This window comes from Melozone crissalis, unplaced genomic scaffold (genome assembly GCF_028551555.1).
Source record: "Melozone crissalis strain CALT ecotype California unplaced genomic scaffold, PUWL_Pcris_2 ptg000018l_1, whole genome shotgun sequence".
NCBI lineage: Eukaryota > Metazoa > Chordata > Aves > Passeriformes > Passerellidae > Melozone > Melozone crissalis.
Genome location: NW_026535796.1, coordinates 45912518 through 45937024, shown reverse-complemented (window position 1 = coordinate 45937024; position 24507 = coordinate 45912518). Strand labels below are relative to the sequence as shown.

Genomic DNA, 24507 nt, shown 5'->3' with positions numbered 1-24507 from the left:
TAAAATCATAGTAACTACTTAGATCAGTACAGTAGGACTGATATGGACAACAGTGCACATTCACTTACTTGCAGGTTTTTCTTCAGTCCAAAGGTATGGTACAGTCTGCTCTGGGGAACTGCTGTCCAGCCAAATGCAGAATTGCTGTATTGAAAAAAAAATGCAAGAAACCTGAAGCTGGCTTTCAAGATATCAGAAACATACAGCAAGTGTATGTAAAACTCCAATTACACTTTGCCTATTATCCTATCCTTAGATGTGCCAAATCCTTTCACTGATATGCCTCATTTCACTGATAGCCTCCAGCACACCTGACTCTACAGATCTCTATCAAGTCCCAGGCCAAGCTGTAAGTTATTTTACCCCGGGCTGAACAGTTTGAGAAAAATTGGATGTAGTAAAGAGAATTCAACTCCTAATATAAAAATTAGGCAGGGCAAACCAAACAGGTACTATTTAAGATATGGATGTATTTTATGACATACAGTTTCACAGTCAAGACAAAGATGTATTACTCTTTGAACACTTCAGTCATGAGAAGGTGCAGTGTTTAGCAGCTGAGTATTATTCAAATTGATTCCACTTAGGCATGTCCAAGAGCCCACCATAATGAAGTTATTTGTGGCTGAAGCTGCTCCCCTCTACTGCATAATTATCACACAATAGTGATGCAGCAAAATACAGGCAGTGTCACTTTCTGCTACCATGGGAAGCAAAGCTGGTCAACCACAATGCCAGAGGCATGGTGAAACTGTTTCTGAATGATGAACAGTGCTGGTCTTTACAAGTTTCACAGCTGGGTTATGAGGGAAGTAAAAACATTCATTTCTACAACTACAACTAGCTAATCTTTAGGACTTCCCTTTCCACAGCAGGAGAGTTTGCTTTTAAGCATGAAGCTTTTCAAGCAGACACCTGAAAAGCTTAACAATAGTGCAGGGGAGAGACAGACCCTAGGCACCACTTACCTCATCAGCTTGAACTTTTGAAACAAGGTCCTTAAATGCAGGAAGGCAGCTCAGTCTCATCATTGCCTCTGTCTGCTCTACAGTCAAACCATTGATTTTGGGGAGAGATGCAGTGTTTAGTACAATCTCCTTCCCTCTCAAGAAGTGCTGGAATTCTGCATCATATGTAGGCTCCCTAATGTTAAGGGAAAAGAAGACTTCAGCTAGATGCCTTCAAGACAGCCCTCCCTTTTTCAACTAAAGTGAAGCAAGGAAACAAACATTTACCCAATAGTGCCTTTCAGTTTGATACGGGCCAACAACATGGCAAACGTTATGTGGTCCTGGTGCAGCATGCCACGTGCCACTCGGTTGAAGGCCACCTAGGAACAAAACATAGTAGTAGTGTAAGATGCTTTGAACTCTGACCCTTCAAAAATTATTAAAGAATCACATTTATTAATTAAAAAACTGAACCTGAAAGAGATCCTTTGTGATGATTGAGAGACGATGAGTATGGTCTGTAATTCCCTTCAGATTTGGATTCTCATACAAGACATTGTGATAGATGTCCAAGAAAAACTGGAGGGAGTATTGGTACAGGAAATGTATCTGAAAGAGAAGAGAGTTTATTTTTTCTCTCCACAATCTTGCTGTTTGATAACCAACAGAGTATGCCTACCAAACTGCAATATTGGGCAATGCCTGTTTAGCTTTAACCAGTAAACACTCAAAGCTCCTGAGAGGAAGAACTCAATTTACCTGTTTCAGTGACTCCATGGTAAAGTAGATACTGCTGCAAGCTGTAGAAAGAGGCAAGTACTGCTGGGAAACAGTTTCTACTTCTTGCATGACAATATCAGTCTCTTCTACTTTTCTGGTGACCTCTGCTGCTTCCCTCTTCAGGTTCTCAAGTGTAGTAATGATGGTGTCATCATCCAGGATACGTCCTTTCACTTCATTAAGTGCCTGGAGTAGGGATTTTTCCAACTGACGTAGGCGCAGCTGAAATTCACCTTAATTAGAAGAAAAACAAAGTCATACATACATATTGTACAGATATGTTAAAGAATTATGTGAATTGTGTGTACTTTGCCATTGGGCATCCTGAACAAAAGAGTATGAAGATAAGAGCGTTGTGTGCTCTTAGAGTAAACCCACTGTATTATTTTAGAACAGGAGGAAGTTAATTTTGGCAAACATACCCTGAAGCTTAAGGAGGTCAGAACGTTTTTCATCAACATCTGGTCTTTCAGCTTTCAGGACTTCATTCAGACACTGGCTCTGCAAGCTGCTGCGAGTTACGGTGAAGTTCACAAACGTAACACGAGAGCAGAGGTCTGGTGGGAATTCAACCTGTCACAGGAAACATGGAAAAGTTATCTCTGCTCTCTTCACATGCCATTTCTACAAACAGGACTGCTTTTGATTTACTTACTGTTGGATCTCTGGTGGAAAGGAAGATAACGAAGGATGGTGACAAATCAATATCTTGGTCTCCCAGAGTAATCAGAACTCTGCCTCCGGTTCTTCGGACTTCACGATTCAGAACAGGATTCAGAACTGGATCATAGCTCTCCACATCCTAGAAGGACAGGTAGTGTTAAGGACTGTTGTTTGCAAATGTCTCAAGCTAAAATTCCCAATCCAACAAGGGCTTAAAATTCTGGTAAGCAAACAATTGGCAGTTGGTTTGGAATAGGGATCACATTCAGAAGGTATCTGCACTTTAGATGTGTAGCTAAGCTACACAGGTACAGAAGAGAAGCATTATTAGTGGCTGTAATTTTGTTAGCTCTACTGCAGGTAAGGCCTACTCTAAACAGCACAAGCAACAGTTACTGATCTTTTCCATTTCCATACTAAGAAGTGAAAAACATACCCATTTCAAGTGAAAGTCAATTATTCCTATAGCTGCCTATTTCTTCATATTACTGAAATTTCTCCCTGATATTCAGAGTAGATTTAATAGATAACTAACTGTATTAGTTGCCATTGTCTATGACTAGAGAAAGCACATAAAAACAAAGGAACAGATAGGTTGCAAGTCATTTTACAATATGGAAAGATCATTTTGAAATAAAAGAATTAATCTTGAAATGGTGGAAAAGTAAATACCTTCTTCTGATTTTGTAGCTCACTAATTCTTCTCAGGACTAACACCGCATGTCTCACTAGTTTACTTGTTAAATTGTAAATTGAAAATAAAGTTGTTTGCATGTTAGTAACATGCAAGAGAACAATTGCAAACTTTTCTAATACATAGGACAGAATTCAAGAATTTAAATAGCTTCTACACAATCATGCCACTAACCTGAACAAGAAGTGGGTTACCAAATCTCAAGGCACTTTCCAAGTTCTTTCTGAAAGCATCATCCAAGAAGCTTGTGCGAGTTATCTTACGGTCTTTATATTCATTCATGATAAACTCTGTAGCTTGCCCAGAGGGATCGATGATCAACGGATACCTTAATTAATAATAAAACACTTTCATTAGTTAGGTTTTGACTGCAGACAGTGTCTAAGCAATTTTATGAATTTACATTGCATTATTAGTCTCAACTCTAAAACCTTGTTTATTCCTTCACTAAGTTGAGGCACGTTCAATGACACACTTTAGTTTTGAAAGATAAGTTTGTATTTGGGCAACAAAATAGCTCAAATATCAAAACAATTCAAGCCAATTTATTTTAACAGCTAAGCATAACAAAAAAAGCAAGCAAAGTTGAATGAGAGTTTTTATGTTTACACATGGTTGAGAAGCTTTTAAAAACATTAGAGCTTCACACCCCAGTGAAACTGTACTTTGCAGGAACTACTGTGATTCAATAGGTGCAAACGCTGCCTGCTGCAAGAATGTTGCTGAAGATCTTCACATCTGAGAATGAAGTACCTGTTGAAGCGTTTGAGCATGATGGCATTCTCTGTGCACAGGTCATCTGCAGGCAGGGAGCTTGCCTGCCAGCGCAGCCGCTCATCGGCGTTGGAAAGGTACTCGGTCCTTGCGATGTCTGTGCGGAACTGCAGGAAGCAAACAAAGTTAATGTTTAACTTGACATTCACCAACCAGCTGGTGAAGACATTTTAAGTACATGTAGCTCTATAAAGCTCCAACAGCTCCATTCTTTATTTAGCAATCCTAAAGCTTAAGTCCTGCATTAAATAAATTTATGTTTAATTTATCATGACTGTATCTTTACCTGGATATTTGCCTGCTGCAAATGGTGAGACCATGTAGTGAACAGATTCTGACGCATCTGCTGATCAAAGTAGCCAGCATAGGCAATAAAAGCTCCTGAAAGTAAACAGTCTCCTGCAATAGTGGACATCTGGTTTTTGAAAGTTTCACTTGTCTTCTCCCATCTTTCACGTTCAGCAGAAAGACTCTTCAGAAGAGCTGTGCTACGGTTTACCTAGAAATAAGTGGTGAAGGTAGATTCTTTAGATGATGAAATGTTCTTCTATTACAAGTCTCTCAGAACACTTAAATTCAGACTCAAGGCCCAAGTTAAATTTAAAAGTTCAGAATGAGATAAATTTGGGGCTCTTCAGTGCTAATTTATTAAGTTGATTCTGTTACCTTGAGGAACTTAGAAGTGCTAAGTACTAATAGAGTAGCAACATACTAATGATGAGATCAAGTACATAGAGAAATCCATACTCCCCTCCTTCAAGTCCACTTAAGACGTTACAATCCCACTACATCCATGTCTGTTTTCAAAGGCTTTCTATATATTTAAAACCTTATGAGAACTGTCTTGTTAATCAAGCAGCAACATGAGTTGGTATTTCTCTAACTCCAGACAGGTTTCTTGAAAAGCCTCATGACACCCAGAGATGAAACAGCTCAAATGCCCTGCACAGGGGAAGCAACCACTCTCAAATTCAAAGAATGATTCAATTTCAGACTGTCAAAGATCAAAGAATGAAAAATTATTGGTATATGAAGTCTTACTTTTGCTTCAACAGCAGCCAAGTCTGCCTTAATAGCTTGAGCCTCCGAAATCAGAACTGCATATTCTTCTTTGTAACGGGCAATACTGGCCTCAAGGTCACGAATCATCTGCTCCACTTCATTTGCTTTCTGCTGGTTGTCTTTGGCATCATCCTCCAGCTTCTGCAGCTCATTGCGTAGAGGTTCCACTCTCTTCAACATGTCAGCATAGTTCAGCTGCAAATGGAAAATAGAACCTTTACACTTTCTAAAATGACAGGTTAACAGGAACCACAGCATTCAGGTATATACTGTCAACTGCATCTTTTCAAATTTATGTACTTCTGATCTGTGTAAGAATTAGTAACTACTTAAGAGAAACTTAGTACTGTTTATCAGTCCCTAGGACTCTAGTTTAAACTAAGCACAGAAACATAAGTAACTGCTTTTTGCAAGATCCTTGTACTGCTCTGTAGATTTACACAAAGTCATTCAAAAGGTTCAGACCCCATTGAGAAGTGCATAGCATTGTTTTACATAAATATTCAATGGGGTGTCCATGCCAGTACTGTGCTAATCTGCCCTTCTCAGCAGTGAAATGAGTAAAGCTAAGCCACAGAACAATTAGGACAGGGCCTGTTGGCAAGATTCAAGTTAAACAGAGTCTCTCCAGATCAAGGCCATTCCAAGCAGGCACAGTTTCAATGAGCCAAGAATTTTGCTCTATTGGAACACCAACAGGCAAGTAAAACCATTCTTGGGTACCTCACTCTGGAGGCAAGATTCCCAAAGCCTATTCCTTTAGGAAACGTAAAAGTCTGCCTTGAGTGTGTCCTACTCTGAGTCAAGACAAATGCAGTCTCATTAAGAGGACTGCATTGCATTTTCCACTGGACAACTGCCTTGTCCTGCAGAATGATATCACATTTAGAAAGCATCCACCAGTGCTCACTGTAAACCTAAAGTTTTTCAGTGCAGAGGCTGTATCACAACTGGCCAATAATTCTCTGGCATGGCACTATATATATATTCCATTAGCATTCATCTAAACCATCTACCCCATTTCTTTGAAGCAAAATAGCTTGTAATCCTCAGCTGAATAAAGGCAAATTCAGAGCCTTTAGACATTGCCATGTGCCTTCTGGCTCACTCTTTTCACCTTGCCTTTGCTTCCTCAAGCTGACTTTACCTGTGCAATTGCCCATTTCACCATAGGTCCACAGGCCAGTGATGCTCTGTTTACAATTTCATAGTTGTAACTTGGATTTGACAGGTAGTTTTTCTTCATCTTCTCCCGGATGGCATCACTGCAAGGGAAAAATTTTTACAGATAGCATGAATACACTATGTCAGCACACAGATGCTCAGTATCCCTTCATCCAGCCTGCCTTCCAAGCTGCCAAGAAACATTTCCTGTCAGTTTTGCTGAGTAGTAGCTGGGAAGTTCAACATATTGTTTCAGAAACTACAGCTTAAAGGTGATAAAAAAATTTATCAATATTTTAAGATTAGTCATTCACAAACTGCTCAACTCTGGAGCTGGAAGGGAATTTAGATGTCTCTAGTCTGACCTTCTGCTCACAGTTAGAGCCAGCTAGGAAGCTGACCTCCTAAACTGAATAAAGCCATCAGCAGCCTGGTCTGTTACTGCTGCAAAACCACTTTCAACTGACTATGGCTTTGGACACCAACACACTGCTTTGCAACCATGCCATTAAGTCACACAACAAGCAGCTGCTTTGTGTTTTCATGATACACCTTGGCTTCAGCAGTCTATTTCCTGTACCACCTGCATGTTCACCATGTGCAATAAGCTGGTGTCAAAAGAAGTCAAGTGCTACCAAAGCAATTACACAGAGCAAAGTCCAGTTAAGACCCCCTGTTCTTTGTAAATGGTTTGTTCACATAAATATCTCACAGTTGCACCTCACCTGATTTCCTCAGCAGAGAAGTTAACAATGGTTGGAATGAAGTTCTCCCTCATGATGATGGAACGTATTTGTTTCCAGTCAGTGGTGCTTTCACCTAAGAGCAGGCAGATGGACTCCAGGGCCAGCTTCACTGCTGCAGGGGGATTGGCCATGGAACGCACCTCTACCAGGTGCTGCTTCTTTATTGACTTCACAGCTAACCAGGGTCACAAAGATGAACAGTGTTGATTGGGAAGAAAACAAACAGTTAGCAAAGCCCAGCAGAGTACCCTGGATCTGCAAAAATGCTTTAAGAGTCTAAAAAGGAATATAAGGTTATTAGAGAAGCAGATACTCCTGAATAACTACTACATTACAAGATACACATTCGTGAATGTCAACTTGCCAAATGGGCACAGGCAACTTACTCTGCTGCCTAAAAATTATTCACTCAAACCAGTGATTTGTCTAGCCAGTTTAATGAATGGGCAGCTTGACTGTATACTGTCTATTCAGCAGCAAGGCACTACTGGTCTTTCTACAGCTGGTCTGCCAGAAACTAAGCCACAAGCCATAGAAGGAGTATCAAGAATCAGATTGGTACTGTTACACACAGGAAAAAAAAAAAACAAACTACAAAATTACAGCTCAAAGACTGTGAATTTAAAAGGGATTTCTTCAACTCTGCTCAGCCCCATGCTAAGAGCCTACACTTTTATTAGACAGGATCAATCCAGATCACAAAACACATTCTCATAGACCAGTTTTAGATCCAAACCCACAGTGCGATCTCTTGGGGTGCTAACATACCATTCTGAGCTTCAATGACAGCAGGCTCCACCTTGTCAAGATCTTCTTTCACACTCATCTGCTTGTCTGCAATGACCTCCTGCTGCTTGTGCAGCTGTTCCTGAATCTCCTGGCTCATAACCTGTAAGGAAATGTCACAAAAATACTGCTTTGTAGAAACTGAACTTCTTCCAGTACTTGGACTGTAGGCTCTTTTTTGTAAATAAAATAGTTCCTATGTACACAGATTTAACAAAAATTTTTACCTTTTTCTTTTCAGCTTCCTGCTGGTCTTTCACCATCTTTTTCAACTTGTCATTGGCTGCTGCATTTTTCACTTCCAGCTCCTGACTCTTTATTCTTAGGTCACGCCGCAATTCCTCCACCTAAGATTGATTGCAAGATGGAACAGAGAATTCATATTGAGCATTGAGATCTATTTACTCACTTCAGATTTACAGAGGGCAAAGTTTTAAGAATACATACCTGATCAACTGTTTCCTTGATTTTTCTGAGACCAACATTCAGATGCATTTGCTGTTCCTCCAGTTCACTTCGTTTCTCATTGAACAAGTTGGCATAATGGTTGATGAAGTCCAGGTAGTGGCGTGGTGTGATTGCCATGGTTCTGCCTCCTCGTTTCGCCAGCCGAGCGTTAGCCTTAGGGGAACAAAGTGTTGTAGAGTATGCACTGGTTTAAAAATTTTCTGGATGCCAAGGATCATAGTTTTTAGCAATCTGGTGAATGCCATGGCCTAGAGGTAAGTGTAAGTTAAGCAGTGTAATAACATACCTGGTGAAGAGTCTGATGAACAAACACACAGCTATTAACAATAGCCTCCCTGTGCGATGGTGGTTGTGGCAGCTTATCATACACAACTGGCATGTAATCAGGCACAATGTAATTTGGCTTCTCAAGATCCATTTTGCTTGTGAACTCTTTGCCAACTTGGTACAGTGCTTCAGTTGACCAGTCTCCAAACCAGTTCAGGACACATCTGAAATACAAAGCATTTGTGAAGACTTCCCCAAAAGCAGTGTTTTAATGGTACCTGTAAAATGTATTGGAATATGCAGCAATTACCTGTTGAAGAGAGCAGGAGAGGTAGCTGCCCTGTCCTTCAGGCCCTCAGAAGATGGATTCATAGTGAACACTACATGGAGATTGCGAATAACTTGGCTGGTGAACCATTTGTAGAGTTCCTCATGTGAATCTAACATTAAACCTTCTTTCTGTGCTCCTTCTTTACACTGAGTCATGAGGGTAGCATATTCATCTCCTTCAAAGAGACCAGGAACCTAAATCAAAGGGTAAGTTTTGTTGTAGCTTATGGTTGCAAAAAAGTGCAAAAAATATTTATTTAAAATCTTCTTACCTCTCCATTGGCTAGGAGAGTGTTCATTCTCTCCAGGAATCCAGAATCCAAGACATTTGACTCATCCATAATAAAAGCTATTTTTTCATTTTTGCAGCCAGAGCGTCTCAATACTGTCCTGAGGTCTTCATCAAAATCTTCACCTGTGTATTTTCTGTGAACCTGGTAAGAGTTTACATTGGTCATTAACATTTTGGTTTAGCTTTTAATGGGATTTTAGGGGTCAATATATAAGTGGGAGTTCTGACTCAGAGCATTTTAGAAGTAAACTTAGCACACCAACCTTGATTTGGTAGACACTCAAACCGTTCATCCAGGCAACAAATCTTGACAGGGTTGTTTTCCCTGCTCCACTGACTCCAATTAGCAGCAAGTGGCCCTGTGGCTGACGGAAGATTCTGAAAAAGAACACAACCAGGTGTGATTGATAAGTGTTAGTAACTTAGTGAAGCATTTCCTAGAACATCTAAGCTACAAGTTAGTACCAAAACTGACACACCTTTCTAGTCAGGATCCCACTATGTAGAGGCTGGCAGTATATTTTTTATAGACATCAATGAGACCATGCTCCATTCCTACTCTGTTCTGAGGCTACTCTGGTTTAGAGTAACTCTATGTACTGCTCATATGAGCACCAATGGAAGTCTGAACTTACCGGTCAATTCTTAACACATGATCCAAGACTTCATTGAACAGGACAAGTGGGACATCAAGTTCTTCTTCATAAAAGACTTTAAGCCTAGCTTTCACATAGTCTCTCAATTCCTCTTGATCCACTGGAATATAATCCTACAAGAACCAATACAGTCAATACAGTATGGAAGTTAAGACTAAGGGAATTTGCTTAGGGGTAAATTTATGAGTACACCAAAGCAGAACTACTAGAATACTTGAAGTAATAATCCTCTACAAAAGCATAAGAACATTGTACTCATTTAACTTGCACAGGAACATGTCCACTGCCTAAAGTGCCACAAGTATCTGCATGGGGTTTAAACACTGGAACTACTGAACCTACCAAAGGCTGAGTCTGTGCTGCCAGTTACCAAAGAGACTGGGAAGCACCACTACAGACTAAATCCCTTCCCCAGCTCATTTTAAACAGCCTTTCCTAGTCACTTACTATTGGTCAGAGATGGATAACAAGATAGATAGATTTTTGCCTAAACTCACCAGGATTAGTACAGTTTACTCAGATGGATCACCTCCGATTATAAGAAACAGGTCACCAGAAAATGTTTAATATCAGTATTGCTCAAGATTCACTGCCTTATCCAAGAGATTCCATAAGGAATAACTGTCACCTGGTAGTGTCACAATATTCTTGAGAAATATTATTTTATACTGCCTTTACATTCTAGGGTGGCTCTTACAATAACATCCCTGGTGTAACAGCTATTAAATTAATGGCAGAGCTCACTGCAGATAATCATAGTAAAAATTTCTTGGAGATCAATTTAACAGCATGATGGGCAGCAATTATCACTTTAATACGGTCATAAGAGCTGCATCACTCAATTGCATCTAACCTACTGAATTTAGAGGTTCACTTTTTTAATTTTAACTTGCCTTTGACAGCCAGTTGCTGTACAAGATAGGTCTGCTCATAGCCTTTTCTTTGTCGATGTTGGGGAAGTGTTTCAGAGCAACCATGTCAATGTTCTCATCAGTCCAGCGTCTCTCCTCATCTTCCACAAGTCTGGATAAAGAATTAAGTCAGTGAGTACAGTCCTCTGTAATGGGAGGACATAATCACACCACATGGCAGCACCATGCCTGAAGTGTGTTTTTGCTTTGTACAGATACAACTCCTAAGAGAGTCAAGCTGCAGTGAAATGAAATATTCTCGCTGGTATTCCAACTTTTATATAAAACACACTTTAGTTTGATGTTCTAATGAAAGCTGGCAAGGAGTAGGCAACTTTTTATGGTTTTGTTTCCCCAGCTCATGAATTTTTTACCTGTCCTGGAAGAGACGTAAGGCTTCGTGGGCCCAAATCCTGATAAGGCCTTCAACTGGTAAAGTTTCCAGTGGTCTTAATGCCTCAAATATACCTCTCACCCACCGAGTCATTTCACGAGGTGAGTAGATGTAGTGTGGCTGTGTGTCCTGAGTGAATCTCTCCTAAAAATTTAAATTTAATTAGTTACTTTATCTCAAAGTTGCATCATATTTTTTACACGACTTGGCATTACAAGACATTACTCTGACAGCATAATTCAGTCATTTTTGCCAGAACTCAAGTAATTAGTTGAGTTCTTGTACACATATTATCCATGAGAAAGGCTAACAACACATGTTAAATGAAGCATAAAAGAAAGCATTCTAACTGGAGTTTGGAGTTGCCCTTAACAAGTTACCTGAGACATTGTGTAGAATTCTACCATGGCAGCAGTGAGAGGCTCTGCATACGTGCGAAGTGATGGGATCAGCCTCAGCATTGCACGGTTGAATGTTCCATATATCTGAGTAAGTGAAGCTGGCCCAGGGTAGTCCACATAAACCACAGGAACATGTCGTAAAAATCTGAAAGATTAGCATATTACACAGTACAGAAAGTCAAATTACTATCTGTATTCTCTTTGTTACCTTTTGTCAAAATTAAATTACTGCTTGATTTGAAACCATCAGCAGCAGCTGTAGCTGGTTTGATTGCTCCCATTCTCAAGCATTTCAGACAGGTGATTCAACAGCCTAATTCTGAGCTCACTGCTGGGCTGTCATGGTAAGAACCAAGCAGCAAATAGTGCAAAAGCAAGGAACAAAATTTCAGCACAGCTGTTGTTAAACAAGTGTATTAAGAACAGAATACATAACCAATACTTTAGTTTTGACTCCTATTCCATTGTTACCTAGAATTTACTAGACACATTACCTGTGTGACAGAGGTTTTCTTCCAGGATCAGTAGGTGGATTACATGCACCAACGAACTGAATTCTCTCCAGTTTCACCCATGTCTGGTCAGATGTACGGTAGAATCCTCCATGTTCCACCATCTGGAACAAAAACATAAAAATAAAATCAAATCAGTGGAACATTTTATTTTCCTATAATTAGCTGTTCTGATACAGTTGATTACAAAGAAATACAAACCTGTCTAATGAAGGATATGACTCTCTGTGTGCCATACTTGTCCATATCTGGCAAGTTGATCTCATCACAGAACAGCACCAGCCACTTTCCTAACTGCACAGGAGCCAGCACCACTCCATTAGGGGTACGCCTGTATTCACAGTAGTGATCAAAAGTTTTCAACAGCAGTTCTGGAGTGGTAGCACTTGAAAAGTTGAGTCCAACCACCTTAAAAAGAGTACAGTGAAAAAAAATATTAAAATACATTAAGGATTGAAAGAGAGTATATCAAGAGTCCTGGAAACAGGCATGTTTGGCTGTTCACAATGGAAGTACACATACCATCTACATTACAAGAATATTACCACATATATACAGCTATGTACAGCCTAGATACTCTTTGCTTCCCATTGCAGGTTCTCCATTTACCATGCAGGAATGCTTCCTGCCTAACCCTGTATTTTGAACTTGACAGCCTCATGTAACTGTCACCCAACCTAAATACACAGAAGGATGTGAGTTGTTCTTAAACATTTGCACAGTATTTTTAAATACTGAATGCAGGAATGCTCCTCTATTACTGAAATGGCAAAGGAATAAAGCAGCTTTACGCTAAGGAACTTGAGAAATGAATTTGTATTCTCAACATGATTTTATTTTTTACTATATATACACATGACTGACTGAGGTGAAGCTATCACTGAGTTTCAGCTAGGAAATACATTCCGTGCTATCTTTAATCTTAAAAATATCAAAGACTTGATACTAATCACAGACCCATGTGCACACACACATACACACACACACAAGTCTCTTGTGTACCTCCATGTCAGGCAGAGCTCTGAGAGCACTGAAAAGGGTCATGGTCTTTCCAGAACCTGGTGGTCCACAGAGCACCAGAGGTTTGTGTTCTGCCAGCCAAGTGTACAGCAATGCTTCATGGCGAACTGTATCTAGGGTTGGCACTACAACATCAGGAGCTGCAACTTTGTGTGTTTCAACTTCAATTTGAGGAACTTTGGATTGCCATGGCACCCATTCACCTGTAATGGACACCTAGAAACACAAAAAAATGGTTAGACAATTTAGAATAGGAATCCAGCTCAACCTTAGTTAAACTTAAGTGACATCAAATTTTATGTGTTTGTTGAAGTATGAAACTGTAAAATTTAAGGTAGTCTAGCAGTTTATTCTCCAGGTTTGCCTTCAAAATCTAAAGTAAGCTTTTAAGAAAATGAAAGAGCAACATTTCTAGCACAAGAAAGGTTTACCTCATAGTCAATGATAGGTATGTTGGGTGCAGTTGGCAGTGGCACAGTGGTGATTCTTCTGATGTATTCTCCCAGCTCCGCTCTCATTTTCAAACGACTGTCTCCAGACAGAGACCACAGTATGGCATAGACCAGGTACCTCTGTAAGAAGCAAGAGCAGCAGCTATTGGTTTTGGAATAAGGGAACAAAGCCCAGTGAGTAACTCAAATCAGGCAAACACAGGAGTCACTAAGAGCAGGCTGCACGTACCTGGATGTAACGCTCCAGCTGGTCAATCTGCATGGGGAAGTCGGGGTGGTTGGCGTTGTACTGGGCCACGTTGCGGCAAGCCTGGTGCAGCATGGAGAACAGGGAGCCCAGGCAGCGCAGGCGCGTCAGGTCCATGATGTGCTCCAGCTTGAAGGCGTGCTCAAGGGCCTTGGTCACCAGGCCGTTGGATGTGAAATATGGCTGCATTATTGTTGCAGCATCTCTCTGAATCTGTTGGGGGAGACAAACACTGCTCTAAGTGTTTGCTTCTCATTTGACTACCAGGCAGAAAGAAAAATTTTGTTTAAGGTTTGAAATGCTTCATTTAAAAAAAAAAAAGGAGAAATATGTAAAGAGGAAGTCAGCTTTCCTATGATGGGCTGTCATAAATTCTACATATGGTGTACCTGTGATACAAGCATTCTTACTACTTTATTCCATAATGAAATCTAAGTTATACCTGCAACATTGGGGATGCTGCTTCTTCTCCTTCGTCTTCTTTGCCCTTTCGCCTGCGCTGAGCTTCCTCCTCACCTTCATCCAGAGGAATGCTTCTTAGTCTGGCCAGGAAGTTATTGAATATCATGTCTGTACTGAGAACATCCTCACTGAACCAGACCATACCACACCTTGACACAGTAGCCAAAGTGGCATATTTCAGATCCTGTACTTCAAACATGATACGCACCTGAAAAAAGAAATTTTAAACAACATTTAGGAGTAAAAACAATCAACCAAAACAATACAAACACTCTTTCCCTGAAAAAATAGAGAGCTTTTAAAATATGCAGATTTGCATTTAGACTCTGAATAATTAACATCAGTATTATACTGCCCTAAGGTAAGTTCATCATTATTGACAATTACCGTAAGACTTATATAATTCACATTTTGTCTTACAGGGTCAGACTAAGTGTAACATGAAATGTTTCCACAAAAACCCTTTACTCCAGCAAACCACAATCTGAACTCAGTATTACTTTGCTTGTCATGAGAAAGAGGCACAACACTAGTACATATTAAATTAAACCAACAAGCTTATACACAGCACATAAACACAACATAAAAAAGTAACATTACATTTGGTGGGAGGCTGAGACGTTCCCCATTTGGCAGAGTCAGAAGTTTGTTGTCATCCAGAACAGAGTTCAAGTTCTCAACCCATTCAGGGTCTACATCACCATCAAAGATAATCCACTGACGTTTCTGTAGTTCACCTCTCACATTGTCTATGATTCTATATTAAAGAAAATATTAATTGAAGGAGAGAATTAAGGTGAGTTTATCCTAGGCACAAATGTACCAGCCATTTTGTACTTGTGCTATTACAGACTTACTTTCTCAGGACATGGGTAAACAAGCCATCTGTCCATTCCCTGGTATTTGGATCCAAAGTCCCATAGAGGTGATCTTTGCTGATTGCTTTTGGATCTATAATGTGAGCAACACCTTCCACACCCTCCAGCCGCTCAAGGGCCTTCAGAAGTACTCTCCAGGCCATGCTCTTTCCACTTCCAGAGGGACCAACCATCATCAAACCATGATTTATCTGTGTAATCTGATACAGCTGAAGAACCTGTGACACAGTAATGTACCAATTAACTTCAGCAGGTAATCTAAACTTTTAGGTATAGTTTGTTCAAGACAAGAAAAATGTAAAGGTTTTCAACTTTTCATAATATAAAAGGAAATTTAGTCTTATACATAAACTTCAGCTGCACATTTTCAGTTTTATCTCTTACCTTTTCAACCCACATGCCACCAACTTCTTCTCCATCACCATAGGTAAGGTACATTTCCTGACACACTTTCTTAAGTTCCTCTCTCAAGGCTGTCATCTCTCCACGGTGATACTGCACTCCAGGGAATACATCAGAAAGGAGACTGAACAGCAGTGGAATGTCTTCTGCAACCAGTTTTGGTACCATAGTTTCACATACACTTTGGATCAGGATCTGCAGAGAGAGAGTCACATTTCATTGAAGATTTGTTAAGTTCACTTCATTTGACAAGGAATACTTCACTAAATAATTTACTGGTAAGTACCAGACCAGGGTAGTCTTAATCAAAACAACTGTTGATGTGGTTTCAACTTTGGAACTACCCAGTGATTTCCTAGTGATTTGCAGTTTATACAACTCCTTCCTAAGTCTCTTCATTATGGTTTTGGCATTAATTGCTGAGACACTGTGCAGCAATAAATGTCATGGATGTACCACCTCATATGAATAATTTTTTCATTATGATTCAGGCACTTAGAAGGCGTGTTCAACCTGGTGCTTTTAAGCTATCAAATTACCTTTGGGTTTTTTTGTAATTATTTTGTTCACATGGCTTAATACTAAATGGTAAACACTGAAAGGCTACTTTCTTTGTTTAGTGTGCACCCTTTATCACAGAATTAAAGGACTTTACACACACATTACCTCTTGCTCTGGCAAGTTCTCAGCGATTTCTCCCTCATCAACGACTTCCCCACGCTCTTCCTTCTCCCGCTTTATCTTCTGAATCCTCTCCCTCTTCACATTACCTGCACTAACCAGCACACTCTTCAGTGCTCTCAGGCCAAAATCATAGTGACTTTGGGAGGACAGCTGTTCATCACAAAGCCTAAGAAGCAAAAGAGACAAAACACAATTCAATTCTCAGTATGAAACAATATAACACTCAGTAAATGTCATTCTTTACTTGAAATTATTGCTTGAAATGATTGCTGCACAATGTGCTTAGTGAGTTACAAAGAATATTACAGCATTGAACATTAAGTTCTACTATTACTGACTGCAGCCAAACTTGTTACTCACTTGAAGAATGGCACTATCTTATTGGCAAGAACTTCAGCAGTACGGAAGCCTTGGGAGTACAGCATGACCTGGGCAATCAACTGACGGTCTGGTTTTGTCATTGCCAAGCTACGGAACAACTTCTTCAAATTGTCAGGCAGATTGGATCTGCCTGCATAGCCAGGGTTCATGGTGATGAAGATAGCCATGTCAGGGCTCACTTTGACTTGTTTGTTCAGCAGCTCACAGGTAATGGGTGTTGCAGCTGAAAAGAGAGTGCATTTAGTTATACCTGAGTCAGTGATCCATCACTCTGAGAACTGAAGTCATACATTATTCTATTTTAGTTTCCTACAGTAATGGACAGCAGGTTCTCCAGTACTCAAACTCAAACATAAACTTTTACCAGCTGAAAGTTACATCAGATATTTAAGTTTTGACATAAAATAGCTTTATCATTCACAATTTGCAAGAAACATAGCTGAGCAACAAAACATGAAGGATGTTAGAGAAGAATTACATACTCTTGTCATAGTTGGGGTTGGAATGCTCTCTCAAGGCTTCCTGGATGCACTGAACTTGCTGTGAAACTGCAGAGAGCATTCTCTCCTCCAGTCTGTTGAACTCATCAAAGCAGCCCCACGCACCCACTTGGCAAAGTCCCACAAAGATTCGTCCCATTGCCTGCACACAGAGGGGGAAATTCACTCAATTGCATTGGCAAAAGGAGCAGAGAAGAGCACTTTATACAATGCATCCAAGGCAGGAAGAAGCTGTATTTATTTGTCTGTTACTGTATTTGTAGTATTGTAAGAGTTATGAAAGGGTTCTGAAGTTTAGTTTTCACTGCTTCACAGAACCACAGATCATAGCTCCCTGTACTTCACACTGCACTGCAGTGTTTCCAAAACAGGCAAACGAAGTACACTGCATAATGTTTTGTTTGCTAACACCATTAACATCAGGTGCAGTTCTAGTCCTTTATCGCAAGGAGGGTACAAGAATTACAAAACATTTCAGAAGAGTAAATTGGATGGCCAGAGTATGATAACCTTTCTACATAAAGAACAACCTTTAAGGTAAGATTCTGTAGAGGGAACATGATGAAGGTCTACAATCTACTGGTTTCAGATGAATAGGAATCAATCATTCACTGTTATTTCTACTACAAGAACTTAATAATCATTAAAAAAAGACAAAAGGAAGCTGCCCCTTCATAGTAAGTGCATAGTAATAGAGCACAGTGGAACAATTTGGTAAAGATGTTCTAGTGCCAAGTGTGCAAGTGGATTTAAGGGGAGAAATGGTACATGAAAAAAGGTTCGCTGGAGCATGAACAGAGTAACAGACTTCCACTGATGTAACTGTCATAGGGAGGAAGTGAGCTGGGGCAAAGAGGATCACATTATCTGTGATATTAATACTCCCTAGGCATTTTCTTACAGTCACCTCTACAACCCAAATGCTGGTTAAATGGAATCCTGATCTGGTCAAATTACAGCTGCAGAGGGAAAAAACCACACATGGGCAACCTGACAGAATCCATAAAGTTTAGTGCTTTCTTGTCCATGTTTTATATTGTTTTTTATCTATACACTTGACCAAGGATTTTATTTTAAGATAATTTGCTGTGTTACAGTTTAGACACATTTCATCTGGTTCTCAGTTTGAAGACGTCATTAATCTTCAAATGCCTGGATAAATTTTCTTAAGTTTTGAAGAATTCTTCACACATTGAGATAAACTGCACATCTGTGTTGTAAAGGATAATTTGGTAATAGTACAGCTACTTCAGTAATCTCACACTCTCATCTATTCCTCATTAAACCAGTCCTATCAATGCAAACTACATAGTTTAAGATACTTTACTAAAGCCAATCTTAAGGCCCTGCCCCTGTACTTCCATTCCCTCCATTTGCTGTTACAGAACTACCTGTTCAAAAGCACAGAACCTCTGCTCTAGCAATAGTTCATCCCACTTCTGCTTTAGGCATTTTTTTGTTACAGAGGTTATATGACCAACAGATACCAGCTCAGTTAGGATTTCTACATAATCATCTTGAAAATAAACATTGCTGGCTGTTTCAGGGTTCTGAAGAGATTCCTACTTGTTACTAACAAAGACTACACTGTTTTAATCAAACAGCTTACCTGAAAGTCAAATGTTTCATCACAGTTGAAAACCAACACAAAGCGGCCGAGCTGATGTCCAAGAGCTTTAACAGATTCTGTTTTACCAGTACCAGCAGGACCTGTTTTTGAAATGGGATGGACATGCTTAGAGTTTATCATCTGAATAGCACTGCCAACTCATGTAATCTGCCAGCATGTGAATTCTGAAGGTGCCTGTTCAATCAAGAGGCTTCAAACAAGACCAAAACTGTTTTGACTTCCCCCAAAAGACCATTTTGTTCTATGCTTACTTAAAAGTGTCCTGTATGTTCATATTAACACTGTACTGTGGGGATGCACCTCCTTGCATCCCCCTTGCATGTTAAGCTTGTTAAGCCATGGCCTACATTAACAGCACCAGTTAGCTCCCCTTGTGCTTATCAGAAACCTTGTCTGCTCCCACAGCTTCCCTTGTCTAACAACCTCCTGTTTTCTACTTAAATAGCCTTGAGACTTCTTTTTTCTGTCTGAACAACAGAGCAAGTAGAATAATATTTTTGTTGTTGGACTTTTCAAGGAAAGTTCCAACAACCACCAACTCAGATTGTGGCCAGGATGGAAATTTACTGATGACTAAAATTGGTAATTTTGCAACTCCATAAACAGTGGTCCTAAGTGAGACTCTTTGAGATCTCCCAGACTGCAGCAGGCTGTGACTAGGATCTCCCTCCCAGTGGGATGCCTCTTGGAGCTTGTCATGTCTCCAGTTTGCAATGGAGGATTGCCACTGAAAGTTGACAATTGAACCTGGACTGATATCTCCCACTCCTTGAGACCCAACCCTTCATCTCTGGAGAGATGCAAAGGCATCTGATGTATTTCACTGAATTTAAGGTGAGTTTTTCATAGGTATACCTTTGCACATACTTCATGTCTATAATTACTCTAAACATTTTGTCAAATTACTGCTGTGCTTATAGAAAATCCTATTGAATAATTTTGTTTTAAATTAATAAATTGTTCAAGTACTGATATTATTGTATTGATTAGATAATTAAGTTTTCTAAACTCTTTAGACCTAAACTGGATCCAGTCTAAAGCTAAGTTTGGCAAGGGAGTCCACTCTGACCCTTGTGACACAATAGCAGTCTCCCTTTGCATCCCTTACTGTTATCCCTGCCTTTCCTTCTGTGTCCCCAGTCTCCACATATACCATTTTAGATTTATTTTCATCAGATTTTTCCTTGTGTTCTTTATCTATATAGTCAGTAATAAAATGAACCTTGCCATACAACTTGCTGTGCTTTTACAAATTCCTATTAAATCTGCCTTTACTGATTCCTCACTGGTGATTCTTTAAGTGACCTAAACCACTCATTCTCATATATATTAGACTTAAGAATTTTATACACTTGTCTCCCAAACTTACCAAATGGTGATCCTCCAAGTCTTGCCTCCAGGGCCTGTGTCATTGTCAGGTAGCAGCGGTCAGTGAGAGGAGTCTGCACCAGCTTATCCTGAACCCCAAGGTACTCAAAGCCATAATTGAATTTGGCATTTGCCATCTGAATGGAGAGCTGCTGCAACACATCTGTCTGCTTTGGGTCAAAGTAGAACCGCATCTGGCTGAGCCACTCGAAGGATTTGGAGTTGTCGATCTTGCTTTTGATCAGTGATCTTGTAACATCTCTCTGGTGCACCAGCTCAGTGATCTGGAGAAGGAAGGAACTCCTTAAGACCACAACAATACAAGCCAGTAAAGACACGCTAATACAGTCAGGAATCCTAGAGCTCCTCAGATTAGCACAGTGAACTGCCATCACTTAGAAATCATGACCTAAAACCAGTCTCTGGTTTAAAAACCTGTTGCTACAAAGCCAAAACTAACAATGTTGCCTACTGTTCTTAATGACTTTCCTAGTTTACAGCAAAGCACTTTGGCCCAGTCAGCCTGTTAATCCATTACAATACTGAACTTGATATTTTACTTGACAGAAACCAGGTATTTCCCTCTAGAAATACCAAGGATGATTTTAATTCTCCCCTCACCTCCAATCCCCATCTATAAACAGAGGCATATTATGATTACAATAATAAGCAACTTAATGACATATTTCACATTTGAATGAAAAAAGTCAGTAACTTCCATACCCGGAAGATCCAGTTTGAAGATCAATTCACATGAGACAGCATATCGTATAATATCATAAATTAAGCTGACTAGAGTGAAAAACTACCACCACCTACTACCACTAGAATGAAAAACTACCACCATTAAGGATCAGGCCTTAATGTAATTGCTTAAATCACACTAAATCGTTTGCTGGAGGAACAGTAAATCTTAGACTGATCAATTTTTTCATTAAAATTTAAAAATGCTCACCTGTAAACCCTGAAGAGGAAAGGAAGTTTTTACTTACCAAGTGCTCCAGTTTCCTTCTGCGAAGGGGTGGCTGCTCCATCAGCACAGAGTCTGCCAGGACATTGAGTGTGACCTCAACATTGGCTAGCACAGACTGGAGAGGGCTGTTGTCTCCACCTCCACCATTGAGGGCTGACTCCACATTCTCAGACCAAGCAATCTGGGCTGACAGCACAACAAGCTGAGCCTGTGTAAAAAAAACCCTCATCAGATAGTTTTCCTTGTTGAAGTAACCAAGCTGCAGTATACTTTAGTGTTCCACATTAATACCTGGTATTTGTCAATCCAAGAGATGTAGACTGCTGGATCAATTGAAGTTGCTTTTCCAAAGATTTCTACTTCAGTAACAGACTCTGCAAGCAATTTAGCAAGGGTCACTCTCATCTCTTTCTCAACAAGAGTGAGCCACTCATTGATCTTGGGATGTTCTGTGATGGAGACGGGTGTTTTGAACAGCACCTGCAAGAATTAAAGGTTCAAGTCAGCCCACATCCATTTATTTTCAGAATTTTATTTAAAAAGAAATACTGCAGCTATACCTCCTCTCCTTCACGTGAGGATATTCCAAGAACCACAGAATTGTCTTCATTGAGAATAATGCTAGAAACTCCAGCAAACATTTTCTTGAAGTGTTTCTGCAACTTGGCCACATTTTTGCTGTTTCCAATGATTTCAAGCAAGTCTTCATCACCAACAAAGTAGAATCTATTAATCACAAAAATTATATCTATATCAGAACTTCAACTATCACTTTTAATTGATAATTTATGCTTCATCCATGGCCACTACATGGAAGTAATTGACAACCATTTCCTCAACATTGCAAGTGTGCATGAAACACAAATTTGCTGGCAGTTATACCTCAGTACTACTTTTAAGTTCATGTGGTCTGTACTATACAGAAGTGTATACATGCTCCATAGTGTGGGTAATTTTCTTATCCATCTCTGAAATACCAACAGTAAAGTTTGGGATTGAATTGCCTGTCAGGAAGAAGAACTCCCACTCAGTACCTCCCTCACTCTTATTTTCTCATGCTAAGTGACAAACTAGTTGAGGACTACAGGTAAGTCATAATCAATGACCTAAATACTGGACTGTGACAATTTAGACACTGTCCTTTAGTCAAACGGCAGAAGAACCTCTTCAGTTTACAGAAATCAGCTGCAATGGTTCCTTAGGCAGTATCCAAATCCTGAAACCAGCCACAGATGAGCAAGTAAGGGAAGTTTCAGCCTTCTGGAGAAGCAGCTATAACTGAATTATGTACACAGACAATACCTAAGTAAATGGTCATAACATCTCATATATATGCACCACAGAACTGGTAGAGGCTTTCCAGAGCAGAACACCAATTCCTGCACAGAAACATCAGATTACTTCAGGAGTCAACTGCTTACCGAGGGAAAGAGGACCTCTCCCTTTCCAAGTATTCTCCCAGGGCTTTCTGTATCTTCCCAAGCAAGTCTGCCAGTCTCTCTAATGATCTCTGCACACCCTGAATGTTCAGAACATCCATCACAAGTGGAGATTTGGACACCTTTTTCATGAGTGCCAAGAATTCAGTGCTGATGCTGCAAGTAAAATAACACAATACATTAGTGCAAACTCAGTAACTACAGGCCTACAGAACACCAAAGTTATTTGGCTCTAAATGACCACTCCACCACTAATGGCTGCAGCAGCTCTAGGGAACACAAGCTTAAATTCCCCAAATTACTCTTTATCTGCCTCAAGCCCTCAACAACAAAATCTAACTTCTTTGTAATGTTCAATCTACCAAGTCCAGAGCAGGTCTACTTATCTTTACCTCCTGAAGTGACACATAAATCTGATTCTTTGATCTGACTGGAAGTGTGTAGAATAAGTAAGTATGATCAGACCAACTTAAAAGAGAGGAAGTAAATAATGTTTAAAGGGTGACATTAAAGGCTGCAGCAACAGAAATTTGCCTGTTTGTTGCAGCCGCAATGCCAGAAAAATCCTTGAACTAACTGATAGGAACTAGCAAGGAAAATCACCTGAGTCCAAATCATCTCCTAAAAATTGTACATCAGCCTATTTACTACAAACATTTTCTGGCATAATTGCACCTCTTTGCCTGATGAACTTGTATCTACAGCAGCTGTAATCCAGCTGGACCAGGTAAGAATTCAGTCAGTATTTCAACTCAGAGAGTGCTACAGTGAGTCATGAAGTTTCACGCCTGCCCACAGGGTGCCCCAAGGGAGGCAAGAAAACAACAAAATGACAAAGTTACCTCTGGAACCGCTGGGTCTCCACAGGCAGCAGGTGCTTGATGTCTGCACTGCCAGTAAAGATACCCTCCAGGTACACCCAGCGCCTCTGGACATCAATCCAGACATCAAAGAGTGCCATGATACGGTTCAGCTTATCTTCCCAGCTAAGGGCATCTTCCTCAAACACCTGAAGTTTAAACACTACATTAATATTCATTTTAATATTATAAAGTGCTTGTCTACTAATAATTATCAGAGGAAACAGTTTTTTGAGAATTACAAAGTATGCATTATACAAATAACAGTCTGTCAGCTTTAAACACTGAATATAGTCCCTGCTGACAAAAATATAAACTAAACAGAAGGGAAAAGCAGAAATAAACAAAAATTCTTTAGCTTTGTTCTCCATTTTACCTTGTAGTATGGTGACAGCTTCATAGCAGACACGCTGTTAATGTGCTCCTTGACTTTGTTGAAAAGGTCATCCCACCCACGAATCAAACGACACTTGTTCTGGTAATTGACCAAGTCCAGTTCATAGGTGTTCCACACTTCTCTTATCTGGAGAAAAAGATGTTTAAGATATGACATCAATAATTTCTGCTCCAACATAGTTACAAAGTAGAAATGTATTACAGGAATCATATACTATTTTTTTTTTTACCCAAAGATTCTGGCTTTATACTTAAGCTTTTGTTAAAAATACTGAGACTATGATGCAGTTCAAGGTGGGATTTTTGCAGTTACTACCAAGAACTGCTTTTCCCAAATAATGCAAGTTTTCATCAGAAGAAGTTTACAAAGCTTTAAATTGCTCCCCAAAACAGAACAAACCACGGAGTCTTGGCACTTGTTTCAACAGCTTAGAGTGACAAGTTAACTACACAAGTAGCCACTTAACAGCAACCCTCAGATTTGCTATTACATGCATACACATAAGGGCTGATACTAACCTGTTTCAAGAACTCTTCCAAAGCCATCTCTCCCTGAGCCACAAGCAGAACATCTTTGACAATTGCTTCATTTCTCTGCAGATCAACATCCCAGATCTGGCCCAGGGTCAATTCTGAGACAACCCAGTTAACATGAAGCCTCTTCATCAGCTGTTTCCAGTGTCGGTCTTTAAGTGCCTCGGATTTCAGTTCAATAACTAACATGTTTATCTACAGAAGAAAATAAAGCCAGTTACATCTTTGAACTTGATTATAAAACACATACACTTTATAAATGTGGGCAGCTTACCTTCATGTAGCCCTTCAGAAGTCTCTGCACATACTCATAGGAGGCGTACTGTCGCAAACGGGCAGGGAAGTTTTTCAGCTGGTTCAGCAGACCATCCAAGTTTTGTCGAAGCTGTCAGTGACACAAAAGCAATGAAATCTTTCTCTACAAGTCCTGT

The 24507-nt window shown here is 39.9% G+C and overlaps 1 protein-coding gene across 1 annotated transcript in view; it reads right to left on the bottom strand.

Annotated features, from left to right (window-relative positions):
* Positions 1 to 24507, bottom strand: part of DYNC1H1 (dynein cytoplasmic 1 heavy chain 1) — a 44818-nt gene that overhangs the window by 7579 nt on the left and 12732 nt on the right. Inside the window, exons 19-64 of the mRNA XM_054276390.1 lie at positions 24351 to 24461; positions 24062 to 24271; positions 23523 to 23669; positions 23129 to 23295; positions 22269 to 22442; positions 21408 to 21573; positions 21139 to 21327; positions 20867 to 21055; positions 19876 to 20158; positions 18486 to 18586; positions 16859 to 17018; positions 16356 to 16599; positions 15978 to 16161; positions 15294 to 15506; positions 14889 to 15127; positions 14632 to 14788; positions 14012 to 14239; positions 13552 to 13782; positions 13302 to 13442; positions 12853 to 13086; positions 12052 to 12258; positions 11833 to 11954; positions 11318 to 11483; positions 10918 to 11081; positions 10526 to 10655; positions 9612 to 9745; positions 9240 to 9354; positions 8957 to 9118; positions 8665 to 8879; positions 8374 to 8578; positions 8067 to 8240; positions 7847 to 7966; positions 7602 to 7722; positions 6813 to 7008; positions 6071 to 6188; positions 4903 to 5118; positions 4148 to 4360; positions 3841 to 3968; positions 3262 to 3415; positions 2386 to 2532; positions 2153 to 2303; positions 1710 to 1963; positions 1425 to 1559; positions 1236 to 1330; positions 969 to 1143; positions 69 to 144 (exon numbers count right to left, since the gene is read on the bottom strand). Of these exons, the coding sequence (XP_054132365.1) occupies positions 69 to 144; positions 969 to 1143; positions 1236 to 1330; positions 1425 to 1559; positions 1710 to 1963; positions 2153 to 2303; positions 2386 to 2532; positions 3262 to 3415; positions 3841 to 3968; positions 4148 to 4360; positions 4903 to 5118; positions 6071 to 6188; positions 6813 to 7008; positions 7602 to 7722; positions 7847 to 7966; positions 8067 to 8240; positions 8374 to 8578; positions 8665 to 8879; positions 8957 to 9118; positions 9240 to 9354; positions 9612 to 9745; positions 10526 to 10655; positions 10918 to 11081; positions 11318 to 11483; positions 11833 to 11954; positions 12052 to 12258; positions 12853 to 13086; positions 13302 to 13442; positions 13552 to 13782; positions 14012 to 14239; positions 14632 to 14788; positions 14889 to 15127; positions 15294 to 15506; positions 15978 to 16161; positions 16356 to 16599; positions 16859 to 17018; positions 18486 to 18586; positions 19876 to 20158; positions 20867 to 21055; positions 21139 to 21327; positions 21408 to 21573; positions 22269 to 22442; positions 23129 to 23295; positions 23523 to 23669; positions 24062 to 24271; positions 24351 to 24461 (7861 nt within the window). The remainder of the gene's footprint in view (positions 1 to 68; positions 145 to 968; positions 1144 to 1235; positions 1331 to 1424; positions 1560 to 1709; positions 1964 to 2152; positions 2304 to 2385; positions 2533 to 3261; positions 3416 to 3840; positions 3969 to 4147; positions 4361 to 4902; positions 5119 to 6070; positions 6189 to 6812; positions 7009 to 7601; positions 7723 to 7846; positions 7967 to 8066; positions 8241 to 8373; positions 8579 to 8664; positions 8880 to 8956; positions 9119 to 9239; positions 9355 to 9611; positions 9746 to 10525; positions 10656 to 10917; positions 11082 to 11317; positions 11484 to 11832; positions 11955 to 12051; positions 12259 to 12852; positions 13087 to 13301; positions 13443 to 13551; positions 13783 to 14011; positions 14240 to 14631; positions 14789 to 14888; positions 15128 to 15293; positions 15507 to 15977; positions 16162 to 16355; positions 16600 to 16858; positions 17019 to 18485; positions 18587 to 19875; positions 20159 to 20866; positions 21056 to 21138; positions 21328 to 21407; positions 21574 to 22268; positions 22443 to 23128; positions 23296 to 23522; positions 23670 to 24061; positions 24272 to 24350; positions 24462 to 24507) is intronic.